The sequence below is a fragment of the Hermetia illucens genome, chromosome 3 (genome assembly GCF_905115235.1).
Source record: "Hermetia illucens chromosome 3, iHerIll2.2.curated.20191125, whole genome shotgun sequence".
NCBI lineage: Eukaryota > Metazoa > Arthropoda > Insecta > Diptera > Stratiomyidae > Hermetia > Hermetia illucens.
In genome coordinates, this window is record NC_051851.1 from 66,378,266 (window position 1) to 66,403,693 (window position 25,428).

General features: G+C 40.8%; 1 protein-coding gene and 1 long non-coding RNA gene across 2 annotated transcripts in view; both read right to left on the reverse strand.

The window, feature by feature from the left end:
* The window catches only part of LOC119651312, a 306,769-nt gene extending 282,239 nt beyond the window's left edge, over positions 1-24,530 (reverse strand). The window contains exon 1 of the mRNA XM_038054841.1: positions 23,433-24,530. Coding sequence (XP_037910769.1) covers positions 23,433-24,060 — 628 coding nt within the window. The 5' untranslated portion in view covers positions 24,061-24,530. The remainder of the gene's footprint in view (positions 1-23,432) is intronic.
* Positions 10,904-15,847, reverse strand: LOC119651313. Its single transcript, XR_005249445.1, has 2 exons — positions 15,717-15,847; positions 10,904-11,081 (listed from the first exon to the last, which is right to left on the reverse strand). It is a non-coding gene; the product is annotated as an uncharacterized LOC119651313 (long non-coding RNA).
* Positions 24,531-25,428: the final 898 nt, after the last annotated feature.

Genomic DNA, 25,428 nt, shown 5'->3' on the forward strand with positions numbered 1-25,428 from the left:
GAACCTCGGTTTTGTTCAACTTTCCTTGCTTCTTTCTTCAAATTCCGAACCATTCCACCAAAGTCCATGGCTCGGTGTTAGAGCAACTGGATATCTTCAGTGTAGTTGAGATGTTTGAAGGAAAATGTCATGATCGACTGGAGATCTTTGAGCTCCGTTGGCGCAATACGTCTTCTCTCTGTTGATCATGCTTTCCTAGTATTTTTTGAAGGGTTTCGTGGTAATTTTGACTATTAACCTGTGCAATGGTAGAGAGCATGAAAATGTCCTCTCGATTCTCGCATTCAAGGGGTCCGATTTTGTAAGAAAATTAAGAATCATTCCCTTCTTCCGCTCTCCGCTGAAATCCTAAATTGAAAATGGGGAAATTTATCAATACACGATAGATTGAAGGAAAGGCCTTTCTAACTGCATACAATATCTTTGCTTAAACACCCAGGACAATGTTGCCGATTGATAAGAATCCTTGTTTACTTCCAGACCAAGTCGACAAATCCTCCTCAGATAAGCAGCTTCGTGGTTAACTTTGACGACAACGATGATGGATATATGAGTTGATAGGCATTTAAGATTAGTTTATAGCTGACACCCGAGTAGCATATTCTGGACACAACTGCCCGACTAATGTTACAGCTGCCTCCATCCCGAACATGTCCTTAGTAGGGTGCGAGTGCTTTCGAATCTATGACATTAAAATGATGATGTAGGCTCAATGCAGAATCCGGGGACAAGAAATGATGGAACTAGTAATGAAAGAATAGCAACAGGAAAGCAACAGTTTTTGCGGCTAAAAAGAGAGACGTCATAAAACCCAAGACCCAAAAAAAGGCCTCGAGCAGATATGGCGTAGTTTGTGCCAGATTATACACTCTAGCCGAGAAAAAATGTTTACTACACCATCAATCACTTAAATTATACACTCTAGTCGGGAAAAAATGTTTATTACGTCGTCAATCAGTTGGCGATGCAAACTATCTCAGCGGAGAGTACGGGTCTCGTCCTTATTTTCTGTATGAAAGCTGACACCATTGCCCACTGAAACATCTCATTGTATGCTAAAAATGGCATACAGAGAAATTCCGAGTAGACTGACGAGCAGCATCTAACCTACCGGCTTTAACTCCCTAGGGAGCAAATAGGTAACCGATCAAAGGGAACGATCGTAAAACGACAGATATCTACCGCCAATGATATAGTAAGATGAATCCCACCAGGTGATATCCAAACATGCAAAACTACGTCGAAAAAAGAAAGCCGTAGCAACAATTACAAAAGTTGGAAAATGATTATATTACTATCACCAAAGCGAAATTGATGTCGAGCACGATAGCACTAGCAATAGCGAAGAAAAAGAGAAGAGAAAAACCAAGGCCAGAGACCCTTCCCTCCGAAAGGTTTTCGTTTGATCAAACGTTAAGATAGATGCTAAATCTATCCGGAGGACTCGAATCGGTGGTACATTTCGGGGTCCAGGAGTGACAAGAAAAAAAGTGGACTGTGCGGTAGCCCAGAGAACGCTCCATACGAAAGCATTTGTCTTGTCACTCTTGAAATAGCGGAACTGGATTATTTCGCAGGTAAAGAAGAGGCAGAAAAAGCAATCAAACAAACCCAATCAAAGAAACGAGAGCTTTGAAGGAGATAACAATGCCCAAACTTAACCAAACTCTTGTATCACGCGAATGTTAGAGATGGCCGCTAGGACATAAGCTTATTCTTCTGAATATCGATTACAGTTCGACATTCGGCTGGTCACGAGGGTAGTATTCTCTCCCCCTCCCCACTTTGTTATGGTACGCTTAGTGCCAGTAGTATAATGTTGGAGGATACTGAAGGATTCCGCTGTCAATTATGACCTGTTTTTCCTTCGTTTTCATTTTCCGGGCTATTTCTTCTGGATACAACATCTAAGTAGGACAACGAAAAGTAAAAGTCACATTGAAATATTTTTTCTTGATCTAGATCTCGAATATTTCACACCGGGGATCTATTTTTGATCCAGATCTCGGAAATGTGGCGATTTGATGCGACATCAGATGCCCGATGTATCACAAATTGTTTAACAAGACCAGTATGGAAGAGTAGGGGTTCTCTTTAGCTCTAGAGAAAACTGAAAAAAACGTCAGGACGATTAAATAGAGAAGGGTCACAGTCGGCGGCAAAATACCTCGGAGTTCAGTTATCGTCGAAGATGAGCTTCTTCAAGCATACATGTTCGAAGTACTGCAAACAAGACTGCAGCTCGAATGTTTGTGATTAACCGATTGGTGGCTAATATCAGACGTCCGACATACAGCAGGCGTGGTTTGACACTGTATACACCTCAAAATGGTGACTAAAATAAGGAGAAAACGTACGTCTATGAAGAGATAGAGAGGGCACCCCCAACAGACGAATTGCATAAAACATCATAGACTTATGTAGCTTATCGAAAGACATATTGATATCGTTTAGTACCTGCGCACCTGGGCAAAACCGGAAAATCAGGGTCATGCGGCTGTATTTACTGCAAGAGAGTACCTAATACTGCCTGGCGGGGCCGTTATGGCCATTGTCTTACTGTCGAAGGTGCAGTATGTTTGGGTGCAGGGTAAGCTCCTTAAATCAACGTTTGTGGAGGCCTAGCGCAGTGTAATCTATCAAACGCCGCCAAGTTAGTATCATAGCGGCATCATCTACCACAAAAAAATATGCATGCCCAAAACTTCAAACAGGATACTTTCAAATAATCACACGTTTTTTCAATTGGGACGCTGCAATTCCTAATCTTTTTCTTCAGCCTTTGTCCCGTTCACAAGCCGGGTTGGCTCGTCGTGATCGACTTCGCCATTTGGCTCTATCGAATGCCTGATCTGGGTGCAATCTTGAGAGTTTTAAATCCCCATCAAGCGTATCAAGCTACCGTTGTTTCGGTCTGCCTTTTGGTCGTTTACCATCGACATCTTCATTTCGGATGAGATCAAAACGTGTGACGCCACTAGTCCAACGTAACATCTTCGTCTCCATTACCGTAAGACGCCGTTCATTGTCTTTTATAGTCGGCTAACACTCAGAACCATAGAGAGCGACAGGACGGACGACATTCCGGTAAATTTTAGATTTGAGACGTTCGTTGATATGTCGATCAGAAAGAACACCTGGTGCGGAACGCCACTTCATCCAGGTTGCATTAATGCGTGAAGCAATTTCATAACGCAGTTCTCCATTGGCTAATAGCGTTGACCCGAGTATTTAAATCGCTCAGTTCTGGGCAGATCACTGCCGCTGACAGTGATTGTGCCTGGTTCATAGGGATCGGTCATCGAAAATTCAGTTTTGTTTAGCTTAAATCTGAGACCGTGTTGCATAAGGCGATCATTCCATTTTTGGAGAAGTTGCTGGAGATCATTTTTGCTATTAGATGCTAGGAAAATATCATCTGCATAGAGCAGTGTGTAGGACGCTGGACGTTGGATGTATCGTGTGACGGTGTCCATAACAAGAACAAAGAGGAGTGGTGAGAGGGCGCTTCCTTGATGAACACCAACAGAGACACGAAGCGGCCATGCACTATCTCAGGTTGGCCTGCGAGGGGGTCGCTCTAGAGCTACGTGGAGAGTGCAATGTTTCCAGCAAACCGTGCGGAAAGTTTAACTACGGCGGGCATAGGTGTTAAGGCAACAATACAAATTTTGAAGCTTCTAGTGTCCAGATTGGTAATCTCTTAGTAGTAGAAAGAAACGGCCCCACCCATCTCGTATAACCACTCAACCCTATCTTCACCATTTTTTTGTTTTTTTATACAAAAAAGTAGTGAAAACCACTATCTCAGGAAGATCACCAAGTGGATCGCTTAGACACGTAAAACAGAACATTCACAAGGGAGCTGAATCACATTTCCAGAAACCAGTAGCGATAGTGCGGGGGTAGGCGAGACATGCTATGCTCCAACTAGTAGCCAATGAGAACTTTATATCCAAAAATTTCTAGTATGCTATTCTGACCAAAGTTTTTTAGTAGAATTTCGTCGAGTAGTATCACTGGTTAGGTCGATTTGAGAAGCATCGCTCCCAGAGAATGTAAATTATCAGTGAATTTTGGCGTTCTTGAAAATATTGTTTATCTATAAGTTATACTGCACTTTTTGTGGAGTATAACTTTGCTAGTGTGCGATTGAAAGATTCTATTTCAAGCGCGATAAGCGCCAGTGGTCCAATACCATCAATCATAGGTTCCCAGATTGAATCATTGAATCGCTGGCTCGGAAAAAAAGGCCTGGTCTGACTATCGTTGTAGCGTCATTACTATAGCTCACCCTCTAGTAGGTTCATGCGACATTTTACATTACAACATTGAAGATATGAGTTTTTAAGGAGGGGGTTCTAAGTCAAGTTATAGATTTTAGGGCATTTGTGCCTTTCCCAAGCCGCTAATTTAACAAATGAGAAGCTATCAACTTAAGGAACAGGACACGCAAGCTCGCTTGATATTGAAAATTTATTATAATAGAATATAATTATAAGAACCTAAAATAATAATAATCACCATTTTTCGTTTGTTTCTGACGTGTTTGGTTCTGTTAAGGGCAAAATTACATTTCATCGTGAATGCGTAACGAAATTTTCCCCTTTCGTGGGACGCAAAATGCCATAGTCACGACGGAATCTACTTCCAGGCTGAACAAAGGAAATTAACTCCATGGAAACACATTCCTTTGACTAATTTCGCTACTACATTATGTAATAGGTCCATAATAAAGTGAACATTAGGAAACGAATTCCTATTGCTTTGAGATAAAAGTTAATGTGAACCTAATAAATCGAGAGCCTTGCGCAATCAGACAGCTAATAACGCAGTACCCAACGGAGCTCCTCTCATATGAACTTCATATCAGGCATTATCATCGCATAAAGCCCGTCTTTAATGTGTCTCTAACGTACTCTCCATCATTAACTTCATTTCCATGTTCAACGCTCCTATCTAAAGAGCAATAAATTGCTCAAAATGAAATTCTTGTCGGTATATCACAGCCTTCCATAGCTCATGCTTGGACTGGGCAGAAAAACGAAGACCTTTTGCATGATGTGTTCATTTCGGCGCTTTAATTGAGAGAAGAAGGCCTTTCTTCATTCTCCGCGCGAGGAGGAGGAAACACGCGACCGCACTGGGTTGTAATAAATAGATTTCCATCCGACAAAAAAGGAAAATCGAACCAAGGGAAAAACAACATTATTTAGCTATATTTCATTATTCAACTTTATATTACCACAAGTCGAGATAAAAAGCCCGCAACGAGGAAAGAGTCAGAAGAAATGAAAACAGAAAACCAGTTCCTTGGTGGTGGTGTCTAGATCACGATTCTTCGCGCTTTACTGTCTTCTTGTTCAAGATTTATTGAAGTGATCCAGGGGTCCAGCCAAGCATATGGTACAGCGCCTATTGCAGTGTGGTTCTGATACTGATGATGGTTGTTTAGAAAGCGCGTGAGCCTGCGAAAGGTCATCATAAAATGACCAATTTGTAGAATCGTTCACACACTCTTTTCTCTACGGGGTTAGTTAATGGTTAAGATATATCTCATAGAAAATACAATCATAAAACGATGCGTGACTCCACTGGGATCGTAAAGTCGAAAAACCGGTCTATTTGGTCCTACAACGAAAGAACAGGAAAATAGTGCGCCAACGCACGAAATGCAACGCACTGCAGAGGTGCATCCCATTTTTAATCGAATTGTGTTCTCCCAATATGAAACATGAAGATGATAGCATAGTAGGCGTAGCAAATGGGAAAGTCAATTCGTGTGGATCTTGAGAAAAACGGCGTCAGATGTATCAGTCCTGAAAAGTACCAATTGCATTTTGCAGTCAGTCGAATATGTATGCCTTGTAATAATATGTTTTCTGTTATTTCCAGCGTAGCTCTTTACATATGCTATACTCGTACTTTAGAAACCGACGACGGGAGGATATCTTCAAAGGAATTGAGATTCGAGCCAGAAAATAATTCCCAAATGCATAGGCTAACCATAAGAACTAGCGAGAAAATTTCCTAATGGAGCTCATGCATATTAAAGGTAAGAATTTCATGTTGACTCAAGTGATGGAACCCGAAAATAACGACTTGTTAACTGGTAACTCAGCTTCGTTCTAGGGATTATTTTCACATCTTACTATTTTCTAAATTCTATGAAAATACCATGAAACGGTTCTTCTGAATTGAAGATTTTACAGTCATTCTAATGGTCTAGCATCAATGTTAAGTGAAAAAGTGTGGAAACGAAAAAACAACCAAGTTCGAGTTAACATTATTTGGAAAACCAGAAAAGGGCTTAATGATTTGTAGTTTATTTCGATGACTTACCGAAGCTATCATACATTTTGAGAAACTAGTTTTGAGGGAACACATACTCGGTACTTTTTTAAAAGTGGACAAACAAGAAATAGTTGGAAAGAAATATTTATTTTAGAGAAAGGCTTACAGTTTAATTTTTTGGATTCGCAGAGACATAATTAAAATTTAATGAAGAAATGAGCGAAGGACTGTTCTCTGGTCCTCAGCTCTTTTATTCTTAGCATGTGTCAGAAGATCGTTAGTAATCCTTTGAGAACAACTATCAAAATAGTTTGAAATAATTAAGTCTTTTTTTGCTTTCCACTAGCATTATTTACTATGCTTGCAAATAGCGATATTTCGGGAACCACTTGTTCCCTTAATCAGGGCTACAGTTGATAACATAGAAGGCACATATTTAACCATCTCCAACTTTAATATCCGTTAGGTTTCACAATAGTGAAGCTGTGGAAAATAGTCTATTCCGACATTAAACTTCGTTTTTGAATTGCTCAATAGAAATAACATCAGTCCGACAGCCTTGTTTGCCGGCTAGGCTCGACGTGAAGTTGGGTTCTTCTTCAAGCTTCGGTTAGACGCCTTTTCGTTGAAGCTAGTGTTCCTTAGCCTCATTCCGATTCCACTTTTTAAAATAGAATATCATAGAGGCTTCATTGTTCGCCTTGTGACTTTTCGATTGGACTTCCACGATTCTCTTTTTGTTGAAATATGTCGTCATATACTTATACTTTTCTCATCTTGAGAGAGAGAGAGAGTCGTTCAGAGTTGAGATATCTTATGCCTGTTTTTGGTTACTTGTTTCCTGGAGTTGCAAATTTAGTAGGTGAGAGCCCTTGTGGATTTGATCGCATGTTCATTTTTTCGAACCTGCTTTAGGTGCTTATGGATGGAATGAATGACACCTGGCTAACATGCATGGTAAATTTTCGAAATTTTTTGTGATCGTCCCCCCTTCTTTGGCAAGAGTCAGCGGTCTATCTGACCATCCGTTAATGTCGGACAGAGTAGTCAAAATAAATATAATAAATATAAGGTCTGATAATTAATTGTATATTGTTCGATTCACCATGATAACCAAAAAATGATAAGCGGTCGCCGAAAGCATCGTTCGAATCAGCTTTTCCATGCTTTAAGACGACAGCTGTCCGTAAATTCTAGCGGCTTCCAGAACCAATTTTCCCATAAGTACGAGTAATTGCTCCTATTGGTTGGTTTAAATAATGGTGGAATTTTATCATATTAGTAACATTAGGTCATTCGATGGAAATATTCTTTAAGCGTACAAACTCAAACAAAGTAATTTGCTCGAACATTTTTTTTCCTAGTGAGTTTCCCAGACAAGGTATCCGCTTTGGAAAACCTCACTGGGAACTAAGTTCAGGACAATAATTACGACGCGTTGGGTTACCTCAATACCGAAAAAGTGATGTTCTTTGAAGGTGGAATAAACAGAAGTCTGCTTGAGGCAATTGATAACTATAAGGAGAGTAGAATATTATTGCCAAGTTGTGTTACACTTGGAACTCATCAACACTTAAAGCGGGGTGGCTAGGAGAGTTTTCATGATAGAGCACCCAGATAAATCTCGCTTCTGACGTAGAGGATTTAGTCTTCAATTATAATCGTAGAAGGTAGCGTTAAAGGTCCGTTCTAGTGATGCAAGCTTTTTGCGAATCCAATTCTTATCGTCGAAAAAGACAACCAATTCTTTCGCCTGCTAATTTTTGTCTGTTATTATTTGGAGGTCACTGAGATTTACCATTATCTTCGAATCTTACTCGATGAGCCTTTGACCTTGACGAACTAGCAAAAGGGAGATTTGCTTGACAGATGTTGTTCATAGGATCATAGGAGCAAAGGGCCTGCAGACGTGACCAAACTATATTTTCGACTGTTCGCGGGAATTAACAGTTATCCCTTCCCGACCATTTTCATATATCTTGAATCACCTCGAATTTTGCAAAGATAATATAGCTGAATCCCCGTAAGTTTACTAAATCATTTGTTTGGTATCTGCATAGCTTTTACTTTTTCATCGGAGGCTGATTTTGATGGTGTTAAATAATCAAGCGTCCTAGTCTAGCGGCCCGACGTATAGTTGATTGCCAATATCATCCTCTCCACATTTAATTCTCATGAACATTGTGCTTCAGTTTCATTAGCATCACGCTTAAGGTTACGCAAATAACAATCTTACACAAACATGCATGATGACCACACTCCGAACTTGGGGCTGACAAGTCGAGAGACTCACACTTAACCAACTCAACCATCGCGCCATCAGCTTACTGTTGACTATAATATATTAAGTGAAAACTATCAGACAGAATTACTGCAGTCTTGATCACAAAACTTGAAATATCCTAAACTTCAACTCCCATGGTAAAAGCACTTTTAGCCACTGGAGGATTTGATTTCCTCCTATTTCCATATCTATCACTATATCCTTTAAATAATATTCTTCCCAGATACCTTGGTAGATTGATAACCTTCCTAATGAGAGATAATTAAGGAAATCCATCACTTCTGTCTGAAATGAAATTTTAAAAGTGCCAGGACAAGACTAGTTGTTACCCAAATAATGATTGGTGATCAATCAGTCTGGTATTGTAAGCTATAAGAAATCGAGAGTTAACCTTACTATTAGAATTTGGCGGTGGTTGAAAATAATTTTGCACACTTTAAGGAAAAGAACGGACATTCTAGTTCCCATTCAGAAATGCACCATTAACTTGAGAAGCAATTATGGAAAATGAGAAAAAACTCACTAGAAGAAGTAACAGTTGGGACTTTAAAACCGATGCAATGCTATCACTACACAGCACTTTTTCTAATGATGGACAAATTTAAATCAAAGCAGAATGGAGGCCCTTATCATACATGTTGGAAAGGTATGAATTTTCTTAAAAAAAAAACAACAACATTGTAAAACCATGGAATGGCCTGATAATAGTATTGATCCAATAGACACTTACTAAATGACACGAAATAAAATGATTTTCCTTTAAATGAAAACAGTTTGGTTTTCAGGGAAGCTCCTTCTCTCAATCAAAACACATTCATTTTCATCATAAATAGTTCAATCATTCTGACGACTCGGTGTTGCCGACAAAAACTCAATTTTCGATTGTTGTGATTCTAGAAAGCACAGATCTATGTAACTAGCAACGGATGTTTTCCTGGTCCCTTATTGTCACTTGTTTGTTGACATTATCCAGCCATTCGAAATAGTCTTAGAGTTGGTATCTGACGTTTTATCACTTAATTCTAACCAGAAAACATTGACTACCACTCTCTGATTCCTCGCATCGTCAAAATAAAAAAATACTTTTTTAATTCCCATTTATTTTAGATTTACCCTTCCTAATATTTGACCTCCATTTTCATAACCGATTCCTGCAATTTCCAACTTTAATTCTGCTAGTAAAAACCATTCGGAATCGCCCAATTGTAAGAGTTATGCTTATTTCACACACACACGGGTCCATTCGATTCAGTTTGCTGTTGGTCGCAACAACCAAATAAAACCCGAGAACTTTCAAAAACTCATTAAAATTCGCTCACTGTGAATTGAAAACCTAAACTGGACCGTGCGAGTGTGAAAGCCTTGATTATTTTTGTTCCCTGCACACGAATTCGAACCATTCTAAAATCTGCTCGGGTCATGGTAACATTCGGTTCCATAGGTACCGAAATGACGCAGAAACACCATTCCACACTTGTAGCAGCGACCGAAACTGAACCTAATATGAACCAAACCGAATACGGGTGAAACCAGCTTTACCACATAATTTTGCTTATTCCTAAGTTTCCTGCAAAAAAACTAAACAACTCTGATTGAATTTACAGGATTGTCGAAGTTCCTACATACATAATTCTAGGATCACTCTTAACATAGTCATCAACCACAAAGAAATATATCTCCTGCTCACTGCTTTGTAGAGTAGCCTCCTTTTCGTTTTGTTGTTAATTTCATATTTGATTTGAGGTATGACACTGTGCGTCAGTTGTGATAAGTCTACAACAGCAGGACGGCACACAAACAGCCATGACCAAGCGGAATCGGAACCTAGGACCTAGGAGATACAGAGACTCATGCTCAACCAACTCTGCACCGACGAAGAAAGCAACTCCAAAATATAAGCTGTAGATAACTTTTCAGAAGGTAGACTTTCGGAGGCTTTTTTGGTTCTCAATATAATACATCAGGCTTGGATTTAGTCGCGATTTCCAAGCTCATATGGATAGATTTGATGTAGCTTTCCCCCACTATCTCTGGGTCATTTTCAGAATACTGCGGAACGTCCCTTCAATGTCGCCTACATATGACCACTATAGTATCGAGGAAGTCGATTGCAATGCAATGACCATGGCCATGATTTATTTTGAAGCTCCAAAGAGGAAATTACCCAATTCCTTTTGAAAATGTTTTGGAAATCGATTACAGTCACTGCTAGACCTTTTACTCGAAATTGTGGTTCTATAGAAAACCGGCATAAGATTGGAAAATTTACCCAAACCTGATTGTTATCGGGACGATTACAGCTCAATTCTGAACGGATACAATCAGTGACGATTTTCATGTTCAATGATGAAACTTTATTAAATCAAACATTTTTATAGTGTAGAGTAAATTGACACCAAATGTAAATGGCTAATAAATATTTCAAAATTTAAGATGACATTTCTCCTATACTCAACCACCATTGCGATTTCCATTCTAATATCTTCAGAACTGAGGCACTTACCTGAAATAAAGATAAAAAGAATATAATATTATTGCACGAATTTTAAAATTTTCGAAAGTTATATAGATGTAAAAACATTTAGAAGTAGTAGTGTAGGAATCATAAAACACAAATCTTGGGGTGCTACTCAGCAGACACCTAAGACCGTTGAAAAACTAGTATTATTAGGATATGTCTGACTGGAAAAGAAAGGTCCGTTTTAGAGGCAACATTATTAGCCGGAATCCAACATTTATGTGGTTGCTATTCACGCGTTGTGAGGTATAGCGCGTCAACCATATCTACGCGCCATCATTTGCAGTTCGTTGAAATGCGATTTAACACGCGCAGGATTTTCCGAGATGTCCCCACTCCTCCTCTACTGTTCTGCGCCAAGTGCCTTTGGGGTAATCCACTCGTTGGCCATCTAGAGAGAATTATCCTGCATGCCGTAGCCGGTAATTGTCTTTTTTCTTTAATGTGTGGCCTATCTACTGCCACTCTCGCCTTCCGATCACATCGCCCACGGTGACATGTCAGTGTGCCGACTAAGCTCTTCGTTTGTGATAGTATAAGGTCAGTCTACTTCGATGAAACAACACAGAAAAGTGTTGACTAAAGTTAGGAGTTTTTGAGTGGCAGTGGTTGTCAGTTTCCACGTGCTATTCCCATATAACAACACAGAAAGAACACTAACACTTGATCTTAGTGTTGAGATAACTGCATTCCCAGATTTTAGATAGGGCAGCGAAAGCGGATCTAGCGCTGTTAATGCATCGAGCAATAGCCAGTTGAGTCGTCGGCAGAAACCACTCTTCCTTCTCATCGCCTTCGATGCTTTGCCCATTAATGCAGATAAGGAGAGTACGATGATTCGTCAAACTGAGAACCTTGTTTTTAGTGGTGTGCTACAGTCCAACTCTATTTGCCTGTCTTTCCAAATCCAGAGCCATTGGACCAAGGTCTCTGCAGCAGTGAAAGAGGAAATAGGTCATCAACTTAGTCAAGATGTTTGAGGAAAGATGTCGTAGTCGATTGAACTCCTCCATGTCCTCCGGACAAAGCAGCATGAAAAACGTCGCCGATAACAAGAAGAAATAATATCGGTAACAAAATGTAACCTTGGCAGATTCAGCTTTTCCTCCATCGACTATTCATTTCTCATAGATACCTCTCTTGCGTAGAGAGACGGTGAGATATACTCCCGGCTTACAGTGTGGAAAGCTTTCTCGAAATCGATGAAGAGCAGCATCTATTTTTTCGTGACTTCAAAAATATATGAACAGTTCCATGTGACCTTAGGGACGTTTTTAGCCACAACAAACCTAGGTTGTCCATAATAATAATCGTTGGCGCAACAATTCGTATTGGATCAGGGCATTGAAATGTGTTAGAGCAATTCATTGAAGATCGTAACGGTACACTACAGGATGACAGTATCCCGTAGGAGGCACTGTGGTCAGCATTGCGCTCGCCCAAGATTATTACCCTGGTTTGACTCAGGTACTCATTCACAACTGAGTCGACTGGTATCCGACGTCAAATCACGATACAAATTCCACTGTCACCAGTGAGATTTGAACCGTGACCTACCGTACGACAGCCTAGTGCTCTAACTACTGAGCTACCCGTACAGGAGGGTGCCCATAAGGAATCTTAATTTGATTCCTGAATCAAAGAATGGTAATACAGTATCCATAGACAGATCCATTTCAGGAATAGTTACCCAGTTTTCGACAAATGACCAATCCATCAAGCATTGGTTTGAATGCAATGAGAGTTCGACAAAAATAGTCCACGCTACATTGCATAATTTTCGTCAAAAGTTAAATATTTAAAAAACCGAAAATTGACTGACGCTTTCGTCCTGGGCAGAGGCAACTCATCAGACGCTGCTTCACCGTCTCATCAGATGCTTCCACCTGTTGGCATTTTCGGTCACGCTGCTCCCAGGGCAGAGGTGAAGCAGCGTCTGATGAGTTGCCTCTGCCCTGGACGAAACCGTCAGTCAATTTTTAGTTTTTTTAATTTTTAATGCTTGTGTGCTATGCCCCAAACTAGGGATCCATGGACTAAATACGTGGGAGTAAGTTGCTCCTCATTTGGTCCGGTCCACCATCATGTGGATGCGGACTTGGATCCCGCATATCCTAAACAAGTTAAATATTTGTTTGGAACACCGCGAATAGGGGAAACTGAAATGCGATGTGCTTCTCACTGCACTGCGATATTCACCTTAAATTTTAATCTCAGTCAATCTCGAACTATTTTTTGGGTACAAAGTTCACCTCCTTTTGAGCTATGTAAAATTCACTAATCTTATACCTTATCCTTCTGAATTAGCACGTCGGCTCTTCGAGATGATTTTTCCTCAGTTTCGCTTCTATCTGTCCCTCATTTCTCTTTTCATGGCTGGTTACCATTCCATTTATCTTCAGGACCATTCCATTTTCGCATATAGCTGCTCAGTCCAAAAACATTTTCAAAATTTTCTAGGCTAACATAAAATACTAAATTTCGTCTTATTTTGGAAATCTCACCGTGAATGAGCAGCATTGACAATGGCGGTGCCCTACTGTTTAAGTTTTGTCATGAAGTCTCCGATTCAAAAAAAAACCTGCCTATACAATCCATGCTGATTCCCTCAAAAATTTTCGATTCCGTTGATCAATTGTTCAATGTGCTCTCCTGTATGGAATCCTATCTAAGTGAAAAATAAGTCGGATCCAAAAAGAATACACACAAGAGGAGCAAATCAAATTTCTAGGGGATACGGAATGTCATTGTATTCGCGGGGTTGGTACGAGGTCGTTACCTGAACTGTGGTTCTTGTGATTCATGCATTGGTGTCGGTGTGTCGATGGTGTCTAGATGGCTTTTCCGGATATTTTTTTGCGGCAAGCCATGAAAAGCTGCAACCACGTGGCTGCATACCAATGCACTGTATTACATACCTGACGCTACCACCAGAGTAAATGCACAAAATATTTCACGCGCAAGCGATTGAAGGACTTCAAACATGTGCAATGCTTTTTCTACCATACAAACTCAAACAATGCGCCGAGAGATAAATTTCCTGGAAGTAGTCTTCTTTCTCAATGTTAAATTTCAACTATTTTTTTTGTTCCTCATAAAGCCATCCACCCACGGCCAGGCAGGCCTGTCAGTCGCTCCTGAACAATCTACAGTTCATCCAGCTGCTTGTTGGATCGAAAATCCGGACGGCACCAAGTGTTCAATTCTGGTCGTGAAAAGCATGTCCTTGCCTTCTATGTGCAAGCATTCTAAAAAATCTAGAACTATTTCTTAGTAGTTTCAACATCTGAGATACCTTGACTCATCACACTATAGTTCATATTTTTAATGTTCTACTCCCTCTCCTGGCTTCATTTTTTACCGAAACCTTCAAATGAACCGCCCGACATCTCGTCATTGATTAGAGTGTTCATCCAGTTCACTAGAGCCTACAATTATTAGTGAAATTTTTGGTTCCTGAGAGACTAATTTGAAGGTGCTTCAATATAATTCACATTTATGTAGGCGAAACGGTGAATAGCAATTCCTGTCTTCTGATCAGAAAAAATTTTGTTTGGAAATTTGCCAGAACCTTTTTGTTCGTTATACTGACAAAGAGCACAAGGCTTCCTCAGTCATACTATCACTTATTATCAAGACATGGTTTCATCACTGTCTGAATCGAAACACAAGAAGGTACGTCAATAATAGACCAACACGTGACCCTCTGCATTCTTGTCACCTGGTTTGCAGATTCTAAGTGCACTATTTCGGTTAACCTCCCTTACGGCACGTGAACTCTTACGATTAATTTAACTGCCGGAAGATCGTCATCGTCATCCTCCATAAAAATGGAACACGGACATTACAAGGAAACACTATGAGGTTAAAAGATGATAGATGATCAAGGGGCCGAAATCTTTTTGCACAATTCAGACATTCTCAGTTGATCTCTTTTTATGAACACAAAATGAAGATGCTTCCAAATTACCGGCGAAATGACATTTCGTTGTCCGCTTCTTTGTCAACTTTACCAACCTTGGCCTTTTCTTCGGCATTTAATACTTCCTACAAATCTCTCGCCGTCAAGGGTTTAACTTAACCACTGCTAGATATTCTTCGTAAAACTTCTCAATGTTACGCAGTTTTCTCTTATTTCTCTCTCTCTCGTTGTACACCAATGGACGGGCGTCAAAAGAGAACAATGATAAAAAAGTGAATGGCAGATGGGTTGATTAAAATAAACATTGCTGAATAATTTTATTGTTGTATACAACAAAGCCTGATACGACAATTATCAGGGCCAAAGGGCGCCCCCTTCCATTGCCTTTACCGCACAACTGTTGAAAAAAGACGTAAATTCTCTGGAAAGTCTTGGCGAAGATGGAAATATATACCCAGGAGAGGATAGCGACCGCGAGTAACTTTGCGGTAACCTGCCTATCTATCTACTAACTAAAATCAGTAATTGAAAAACCCTTTTAAAGTTTATATAAATAAAAACAAAGGCTCCGAAACCTTGCGAAAGTCATCAACACCTTACATCATCTCCTACGCTCATTATGAACATCTCAGACTATGTTTTCGTATTTGGTGACAATTACATAAAAAGAAACTTAAATATAGAATCGCAGTATTTACTTTGGGTTGATAACGCACTTATCGAATGTCAAAGATTACGAAAATTTAAAGCACTTTCCACTTGTGTACTTCAGAATCACGACTGGAACTGTTCAGATAAGAGAGACACGTAAGCATTACATAAAAAAAAATAATTAGAGGCAAGACAAAAGTTGAAAAATGAAAAAATCAATCTTCTTGCAGTCGGTTCTAAAGCAAGAATGTTTCTGGAATATTAACATCGAACTGGAAACCGCGACAAAAAGTGAAGGTGTTGAGATTGCTGTCTTTGATAGGGAGTCAATTAGAAGCTCCGATAGTACTGTGTTCAGATATTTCAAGTATTTGTTGGAGATACGCGTTCGAAGATATCTATCTCTCTAATCTTTCGAAAGAGCTGTTCTAGGAATATTATGGGTTGACCTCATTGAAGCCTATAAAACTTCTCGTATTTAATACTGACTATTAACATCCGAAATTGGTCCCGCAAAACTTCCTTTATAGCCTCTCTAACGAGCAAACCCAATAAATTACAATCTTTCACAAAATAGCAGATTAGCCACTACTGCAATAGTGTCGTGCCAGTTTATGTATATTTCCACCCAAGAAACCACAAAAGCCTTTCATTCTTAGTCAAGTTTCATTCAATGGCTTTATTTCGCTATCAACCACAAAGTTAGAAATTTAATCAATTCAAGAGTCTTCATCTCTTTGCACGGCCATTCACCTAACCAAGTCGCTTCCCAGTCCCCATCGTTGAGTATCATATGAGAGTTATGGAGGTGAGGCTTCATTGCGGTTTCGGAATAATTTGATTACTAAATTTATTCTTCTTTTTATGTGAAAAATTAAAAGGAACATGGGCGGACTAGTAAATAAATATGAAAAGTTGAATGCATCTTTTTTATGGGGAGATTGGATAGAAGAAATGCATTCGAATCTTACCGTTGTTCCAAACAAAAACTGGTTTTTATGTATAATATTTACGTGCACCGCAAGAACGTATTTCCTGTTTCTATAATGCTATTAGCTCGAAATAGTAGATGGGGTTCTCACTTTACTTTCTCAAACCGATTTATAGTTAAAAAAAACTTCTTGCCCTCGTCAGAAACAGAATAACCAGGTTAGTCAGGGAAATCACTTCAAAAGGATGCGCCGCGAATGTTAGAAGATAAAGATAAAATCGAGAACTTAGGGACTGCAGGAAGTCAGAGCGAGATCGGTTTTGTATGAGAAAGCCTACCGGGATCTTTCGAGTGAGCTTAATCAGGCACCAGCAATCATGGACCTGAGTTCCATGGAAACAGCATAAAGGATTATTCTAAGGAAATTAGGAATCGAGCACCATTGCTGGTCTGACCACATCTTCTCCTTACTGTAGTGACTGAACTCTCTCAAACGTAATAAAGAGATCGAAATAAATATAAAATCATCTTGTGCTTGTCTTGTGCTGCTCCATGGCTGCAGCAACTGAAATGGAACTTGTGAAAAAATGCAAAAGAATCGGGGAAAACAACGTTAAATACTTAAATGTCATTCCGAACTTCATTGTCAAGACCAGGGCCGATCGATTTATTAGTACGTGAAAGACATTGGAGAAGAAGTTAACCCCCTTAGTGAAAGAGGTAGAGGCTTCTTCCGTTACTGAAGTCTAATAAACAATCGGCAGACCCATCATCATATTGCCAATTTGCCACAGAGGCAAGATATGGAAGAACTAGAAATGTTCATTTCCATTTACAATTTAATTTTACCAAACTTATTCTACATTCTAAATTAATTTCTAAGAGACGTGATGCTATGATGAAGTTGGAGATTGAAAATGCGTTCGATTTGGCCGACAGGGTGTTGTTCATTTTTTAAACCAAATGCACCTTGTTTTTAACTGAGCTGATCAAGAACAACCTCTAAGGAAATTCAGTTTGTTCCGGTAAAGATAAGGAACCTAATGACTACGTCATCACGATAAACTTTGGTATAAGCTTCAATCCTGTAGAACGCGATATACAGCACAGTACAGTAAGGGTTTCGAGCTTTCCAAGCCGCCTCAAAACAACCTGAAGTCTTTGAAGTGCACACTGAGGAAAGCATCGTTGTCGAAAAATGTATGAATGGAGATGATGGAATTTGACCTGATGATACAAAGAACGAAACAGGTCGTTTCTTTAGAGCATTACCCAACAAAACGCTTGCTCTCAATCGGATAAGTGCCACGGGCAATTGTCCAAACAAAGGTTGACAAGTTACTGTATGCTAATTTACCAGGAGAAAAAGCAGAGCATTTGCCTCCATGGACATCAAGCGGTTGCCAATAATTTGGCAATAAAAAGGCGTGGATGACATGCGAGTTAATGACTTAGTGGTTAATGGAATTTGACCGAAAAATTTATCATCATCATCAACGGCGCAACAACCGGTATCCGGTCTAGGCCTGCCTTAATAAGGAACTCCAGACATCCCGGTTTTGCGCCGAGGTCCACCAATTCGACCGAAAAATTAGGCAGTAATAAAGAAAAATTTTGCTTTTCCTAGACAATGCAATTTCGCATCCTCGAGACTTGCAATTACAAAACATATAAATTATTTTTCTTCCAAGCAATATGACATTAGCTTATCAGGTGTTAGATCAAGGCGTTTTTAAAAATTTCAAAGTTCACTATCGAAACATGCATGCTAAACACATCTTGGCAACGATTTGGAGGCTGTGCTTTTCATAAAAGCAGCCTGGATTAAGGTGCAGTCAGTGACAATTATAAACTACTTTAGAAAAGCTGAATTTGACAAAACTGATTCTGAATCAAAAGAATTCAACTCTGACTTGCCCTTCGCAACCTTGTCTTCTATTTTTCAGTTGGCAGAAACATTTGGGGAGGGCTATTCCGAAGCAACAGAATTCCTCGAAATCGATAAAGAATTACCAACTGAGTCCCCATCAACACTCCCAGAGCCTAAGACCGACTGTTCCAGTAGGGAAATCTGATTAGATAAAGAGGATTGCGATACTGAGGTGCTGTCAAACCAGCCTGCTTTGAGGACAATTTCAGCCTTAAAGTTTTTTTTATGTAAAAACGACTATATTGCCTTCGAGCATTAAAAAAATTTAGATGGACATATTCAAACACTGTTTTTGGAAAAAAAACAGCAAATGTTACGTCAGTCCGCAATTTCCGAGTTTTTTGAAAAATATAATGTAAATAATTTAAGTTTTGCCTGGTAAAGAATAAAATAAAAAGTTAGTCATGTTAAAGTGTATTTCTTTGCTTACAAAGGTGACCTCCCTCGACAGATTTTTCGAAAAATTGTATTATTCTTCCTTATGGACGGACACCCCTCTTGAGCGGACAAAAATTGCTCGACGGTCGGTGTCCGCCCATGAGAGTTTTCGCTGTAATTGCAACGGAGATTCTACATTTGACGAAAACTTTGCAGATGAAATTAATTGTTCTAAAAAGTACTTTGTCTCAAATGAAACATTTTTTTTCTAATCTGAGAAAAGTGCAATCCGTTGTTTAGTGCTGCAGCGCGTTCCACACCCAAAGTCTTGGGAGCTATTCAACTTTGCCGTCTAACATGTTGCAGGTAGTTTATTCTGTACGGGAAGGATATAAATGCAGCCGCCTGGTCTTGTTGGTCGGGTTTTCAAAGTATTTTTAGGAGGAGCATGCAAATGAGTGCTTTCCTTCGAATTCTTAAAGATGATCCCCTTGTTTTACTAGGTATATCAAAAAGTTCGCGGGACAGCATCTATTGGTTGTTATTAAAACTAGGGTTTAGATCACATTTTAACATTCCATCTGTTATTAAAGCATCCCCTGAGTTTCAACTCGCTCTGTGTTTGTTTCCAAGCCTTAGTTGGCATGTTAGTGGATTTTGCAACATCGGACCTCGTACATTTATTAAATTTTTGTAAAAGAGATTTGAGGCCAACAATGGGTGGAAAACAAAGGTTTATAAGTGGGCTGCTGAATTTAAAAGATGTCTTATAAGCATTGAAGGTGAGCTACGAGCAGGAAAGCACCAGAAAACATGGATATGGTTTGGGAAAATCGTCAAATGACACAGAAATAATTAGTGGAAGCCGTCAACATCTCAACGGGCAATGTAAGCCATACCTTAAGGGGGTCATCCGGTGTGTCGGATCCGCGGAATCGAATTTTTTGGTATCAATTGTATCTAGATATATTGTAGAATATATGGAAAAAGTGATTTTTTGATATTCGGAGTCGTTCGAAAATTATAGTGTTAAACACGTGAAAAGTTACACGCCAGATTTATGTCGATCGTCGTAATAAAGCTCGTATTTATCGGTCCGAATAACGTTTGAATGACTTCGCTAGAAGGATGAGAATTGAAGCCAAGGCTGTACATGTGTTTCTTCAAAAAACTTAAGGTTTATGGACTAGGTATAGCAGATTAGTGGTCAGTTAAGGTTTTATGGCTGAAAATCGCATTCTACTTTTTAAATGCGTTTTTCTCGAAATTGCATGTTGAAAATCGGCTGCCACCATAGCGCAAAATCTATCCAACGAAATTCTTTGAAATTTTCACGACTTATTCAGAACATATTTCTACGTTCCGCAAACTAGGATAATTGCGATTCATATTTTTATTCATTGAAGAAGTCTTCAAAAAACACCTAAATTCAAAAAAAAAAGGTTTAACAAGGCACCAAAAATTTAGTTTTTAATATTTTTTAATAATCCTAGTTTACTGACTGTAGTTAAGTCTGTATGTTAAAATGCCGTTCACTTTTTTTTCTGTAAGAGATCGCAGCAGCAGAAACCTTTTTTTGGAGATGGGTGTTTTGAATACCGACCTATGCGATTCGGCTGGAAAAATTGTTATGCACGCTCAAGATATTAATACATCTATGGTGAAAAATTCGTATTTGTATCTTCATCCAGTTCTTCACAAAAATTTCTAAAAAAAGCCAAAAAAACGGCCTTCACACGGGATGACCCCCTTAAGTGAAATTTTTGATTTCCGAAAACTGTGCGAGCAGCGGGTATCGCGTTCTTTAACAATGAAACAAAAACGCATCCGAATGTGACATTTGCGTTTTAGGAAAAATAAGAGGTTTTTGTGTGCCAATTCATCGCCGTGGATGAGAGCTGGATCTATCACCATGATCTTGAATCAAGGAACTAAGAAGTGGCGTTCATCCGAATCTTAGGTACGCAAGCGAGTTCGTGAGGAGAATTCAGCTAAAAATGTGTCACCGTCAGTGCTTTGGGACGCCAAAGGAACTTTGTTAGTGAATTACCTTAAAACTGGCAAAACAATAAGCCAAGATTATTACTGTAACCTTTTTGATCAGCTGCACATGAAAATTCATGAGAAAATGCCTATTCTGAAGAAGAAAAAAGTTAGTTAGTTAGTTAGTTTAGTTAAATGGGGGGAGCCGCAGCTCCGAGCACTCAGGCCATTATTAGGCCCATTGTACTATCCCCGTAAGTTGCCTATTCAATGGCTTCCTGCATACGGTGTTCGCAGGCTTTAGCGAATCTGAGAACATTCTCAAGAGGCAGAGAGTGTGCAGATTCTTCATTGAAGAAAACCTTGCCAAGGTGTCTTCGTCTGAGATCTGAGGATGCCGGGCAGCTGCATAAAAAGTGCAGGGCAGTTTCCTCCTCCTCCTCACATTGGCTGCACACAGCCGAAACCACTACCCCAATCTTTCCCATATGGTAGTTTAAGGGGCAGTGTCCCGTCAAAAGCCCTACTAGGGTTTTCATGTCCCACTTCTTAAGGGACAACAAAAATGCCGCTCTAGTGGCCCTAGGCTCCTTTACAAGGATTTTCGCTTGCCGGCAAGAGTCCAAATTTCTCCACTCGGTTGCGTGAATCCTTGCAATTTCACCTTTCAGAGTAGACTTGACAGTAGATGGTCGGATTCCAAGAGCTGGTTCTGGGCCCACCATTGTGGATCCAGACCCTCGGCGAGCCAGTCTATCAGCCCCCTCATTACCGGCGATGTTAGAGTGCCCCGGTACCCACATTAGGAATGTTTCGTTCAGTCGGCCAAGTTTCAGCAGCACCTGACGACAACTCCACACCAACTGGCTTGATATGTTGTTGCCATCTAGTGCTGATAATGCCGCCCCACTGTCGGAACAGATTCGAATGGTGCGACCCCTCCATTTTTGTCGCAGACATTCTTCTGCTGCCAATGAAATGGCATATATCTCCGCCTGGAATATGGTCGTCATTTTTCCGAGGGGTCGGGCCAGTTCTATAATCGGATTCTCCGAGAACACGCCTGCACCCGATCCATCCTCCGTGACTGACCCTGAAGAAAAAAGTAATTTTACATCAAGACAATGCATCTACTCCCCCAGCTCATAAAACCGTACCTAAAATCACGGAAATAAAGCACGAATTGCAGCATTTACTCTATTTGGCAGATTTAGCGCCCTCTGACTTCTGGCTAGTTCCACATCTCAAAAAATTCTTGCGTGGATATCGATTTTCAGCAAATAATGAGGTAATAGCTGAAATCAATGGGAATTTTACAGACCTTCGAGAGAGCCACTATAGGGATCGGATTTCTAAATTAGAGAATCATTGGAATAAGTTTGTTAAAGTTAAGGAAGATCGCACAGAATAATAAAGTAATTTTTACAACTATTAATCCCCGTTTTCATTTCAATCCCGAACTTTTTGATATACCTAGTACTCCTTAGGAAACATCTTAGCTTGCCACACTTTCAAGATGAAGCAATTCTATTTAGACTGCATTCAAAAAGGAAAGTCATGATTGGACGAAAGAACAACCTTTTCTCTTCTTTTTCTTAAGCCTTTGTCCCGTTCACACGCGGGGTCGGCTCGTCGTGATCGGTTTCGCCATTTGGCTCTATCAAATGCCTGATCTGGATGCAATATCGAAGCTTTTAAATCCCCATCCAGCGTATCAAGACACCATTGTTTCGGTCTGCCTTTTGGTCATTTACCATCGACTTCGATGTTCAGACCAATCTTGGCAAATGAATTCCCATTAGTGCGAGTTGCGTGACCATACCATCGAAGACACCTCTCTCGCAATTTTTCCACGATCGGTGTAACCCCATAAGGATCACAGATATCCTCATTTCGGATGTGATCGAAACGTGTCACGCCCTTAGTTCAAGGCAACATCTTCGTCTCCATTACTGCAAGACGCCATTCATTTTTTTTTATAGTTAGCAAACACTCAGAACCATAGAGGGCGATAGGACGGACGACATTGCGGCACTAAACCGAAAAGCGGAGAGGAAATTGTGGGAAACTGTAAGATCCTTGCTGTCAGTTGACGAGCAAATTCCTTAACCACTATCCAGGTTTCATAGGCATTGGATTGTAACATAAGTAATCCAAAGTTTTGCACCAATTTTATTAGTCACAAAGACTTATAAACTAATTAATGATGCCATTATTCACCACTTATTCCCACGTCTTCAATATCCTTCAGTTACAACCAAAACCACCACCACTGCCAGACCTACGTTGTTTAAGCACAGAATGTTACTTCAAATCCAAGAAGTATTGGTCACGATCAGAAGTAAATCTCAATTACATTTCGCGCAAATGTGGCGTTCTAGTTGGGATCCTTGCAGGATCGGGATAACAGAAAGGAGTTGGATGCCCCTTTTAACTTGCCAAATTATTCCAAGGGCCTAAAGCGTTGGGCCTCCTGGTTTCGAACGACTAATTCGAGCCCAATCCAAATTCTAGTCCTGTAAAAAAACATTCGACACTTACGAACTGGCACCAATTTCGGGTCGAACCGCTCCACGTTCTGCTCCAATACGACGATTCGATGCTTAATCCCCTTGGACCGCTCGCCGATCGCTTGAAGCTCCGCATTCAACTCCGAGAAAATGTCGTTGGCGATCAGCACGAGGGACGCCAACTGCCGCAAGGCATTGCTCAAGGTAATGTTGGTGACCGACTCGAATTCATGCCCTGTGACCACCGGCGACGGTGCGGTCGGACACACGATGGACAAGGGCGCGGGCAAGGGCACGGCCGCGGCGGACCCTGATTTACCGGTCGTCGAAGAACCTGCCCCGCCACTCCCAAGGGCCGTTGGGCCCGCCGCGGCGCTACTGATCGTTCCGTTAACGAGGACGTCGCTCGCATCAACGGAGGAAGACGTCCGCGGATCAAGGTGGGCGCCAGGGTTGCCGGCACCTCCGTTAACATGGTTGCCGGCGCTCTCACTCGCAAGGCTGTGACCGCTTCCGGTAGATGTTCCTGGAGCCGCGGCTTTGGGATTGCGAACAAGCGGCGAGCTTGCCCTTGGTCCGGGCCCGTTGCGGTATGCCCGCGAGCGCGGTCGCGACCGCGAGAGGTACGTAGGACTGACGACACGTTGCACAAACGGCATTTTCACGCATTTTCTTCACTTCACGAAGCCAATCACTGCAATTCGCGCGCAAAGTCCTCGCCACCTGCAAAGTAACTCTCGAGCACTCAACTCCACACAGAACACCTCACTCCGCAGTTTGCTACGTTCACGGCAGCTTCCTCACTCTCGTCAACCCACAGAGAACCTCATCCATAGCCGAATTCCACTCGCTCACTAGACCGAGACCTCACATTCCGGCCGCACAATTCATTCAAATATCCTCGCCAGAACGCGCATCCCAGCGCCTCTCGGGGTATTCCTTTCTCACGACACCACCTCAACCATTTTCCCTCCACGTACAATCTATCCGCACAGAAATTCCGTAGTAAAAAACTGAAAAGGACTACAAAGGACCGGCACCGAACGCTTGCAAAAACACGGCCTCGGGCTGACAGTTGGCGGAAGCGCGAGGGGCTCACAACACGCACCGCACAGAACTTCCCACGGAATCGGTTCAAACGAAACTAAACTGTTCGCTCGGCGGAGTGCTTCGAGCAACCGGAAGTTGTTGTTGTTGTCGGTGTGCAGACCAACTGCTCGCGCTGCAGACTGTACAGTTGGAAGGGAATGCCGGCACTGGAAACTGCACATGGGAACTATATTGGAAGGGTGTGCAGCGAGAGGTAAACTCTGCAGGTTCCAATATTCCAGTTGGAGGTGTCGCAGTGGAAAGGCGGGAATGAGACACATTCCTGGAAATGTGCAGATTCGTAGTTTGCAGACTCGTAGAAAAACGTAAACAAAAACGTAAGTACGCAGCGTGTGTAGCGCGGAGAATGAATGAGATGGTATGGCGGCAGCGAGGCGGGAATTGGAGTCGGCCGGTGTGTCCGAATGTTTGTTTATAGGTTTTTGCATGAGCTTAGTGTGCTGTGTGGAGACGTTCATCTGTGCATCTACGCAATATTTTCATAAATGCGTATTTAGTCTCGGTCGATATCTCACAAATTTTGTCGGTTCTTGTGTAAAGTAAGTTATAAGTAATGGATATAGTATTTGTTTGTATATTTGTCATTACAAATTAAGGTAGTAGCACAGGGAGGGGGTCGCAACGTTATCTGCTTTTTTGAACAAGAAAATAATGCACGATTGTTCTGAAATTTCAATATGATTTAAATGGGAGCTTAAAATATACAACAAAATTTCCTTTAACTCAATTTTGCATTAATTGATGTATGTTTTTATGACCAAACTGGGCCGAGGGCATCCGAATTAAAAAAAATTAACTTCTTTCCATTCTCTAGGCTTAATGAAATATGCCGAATATCATATATGGACACGATGGTGGACCCGCAATTTGACGACGGATTCTGATATAATGGCCCAATATAAGAGTAAACTAAGGAG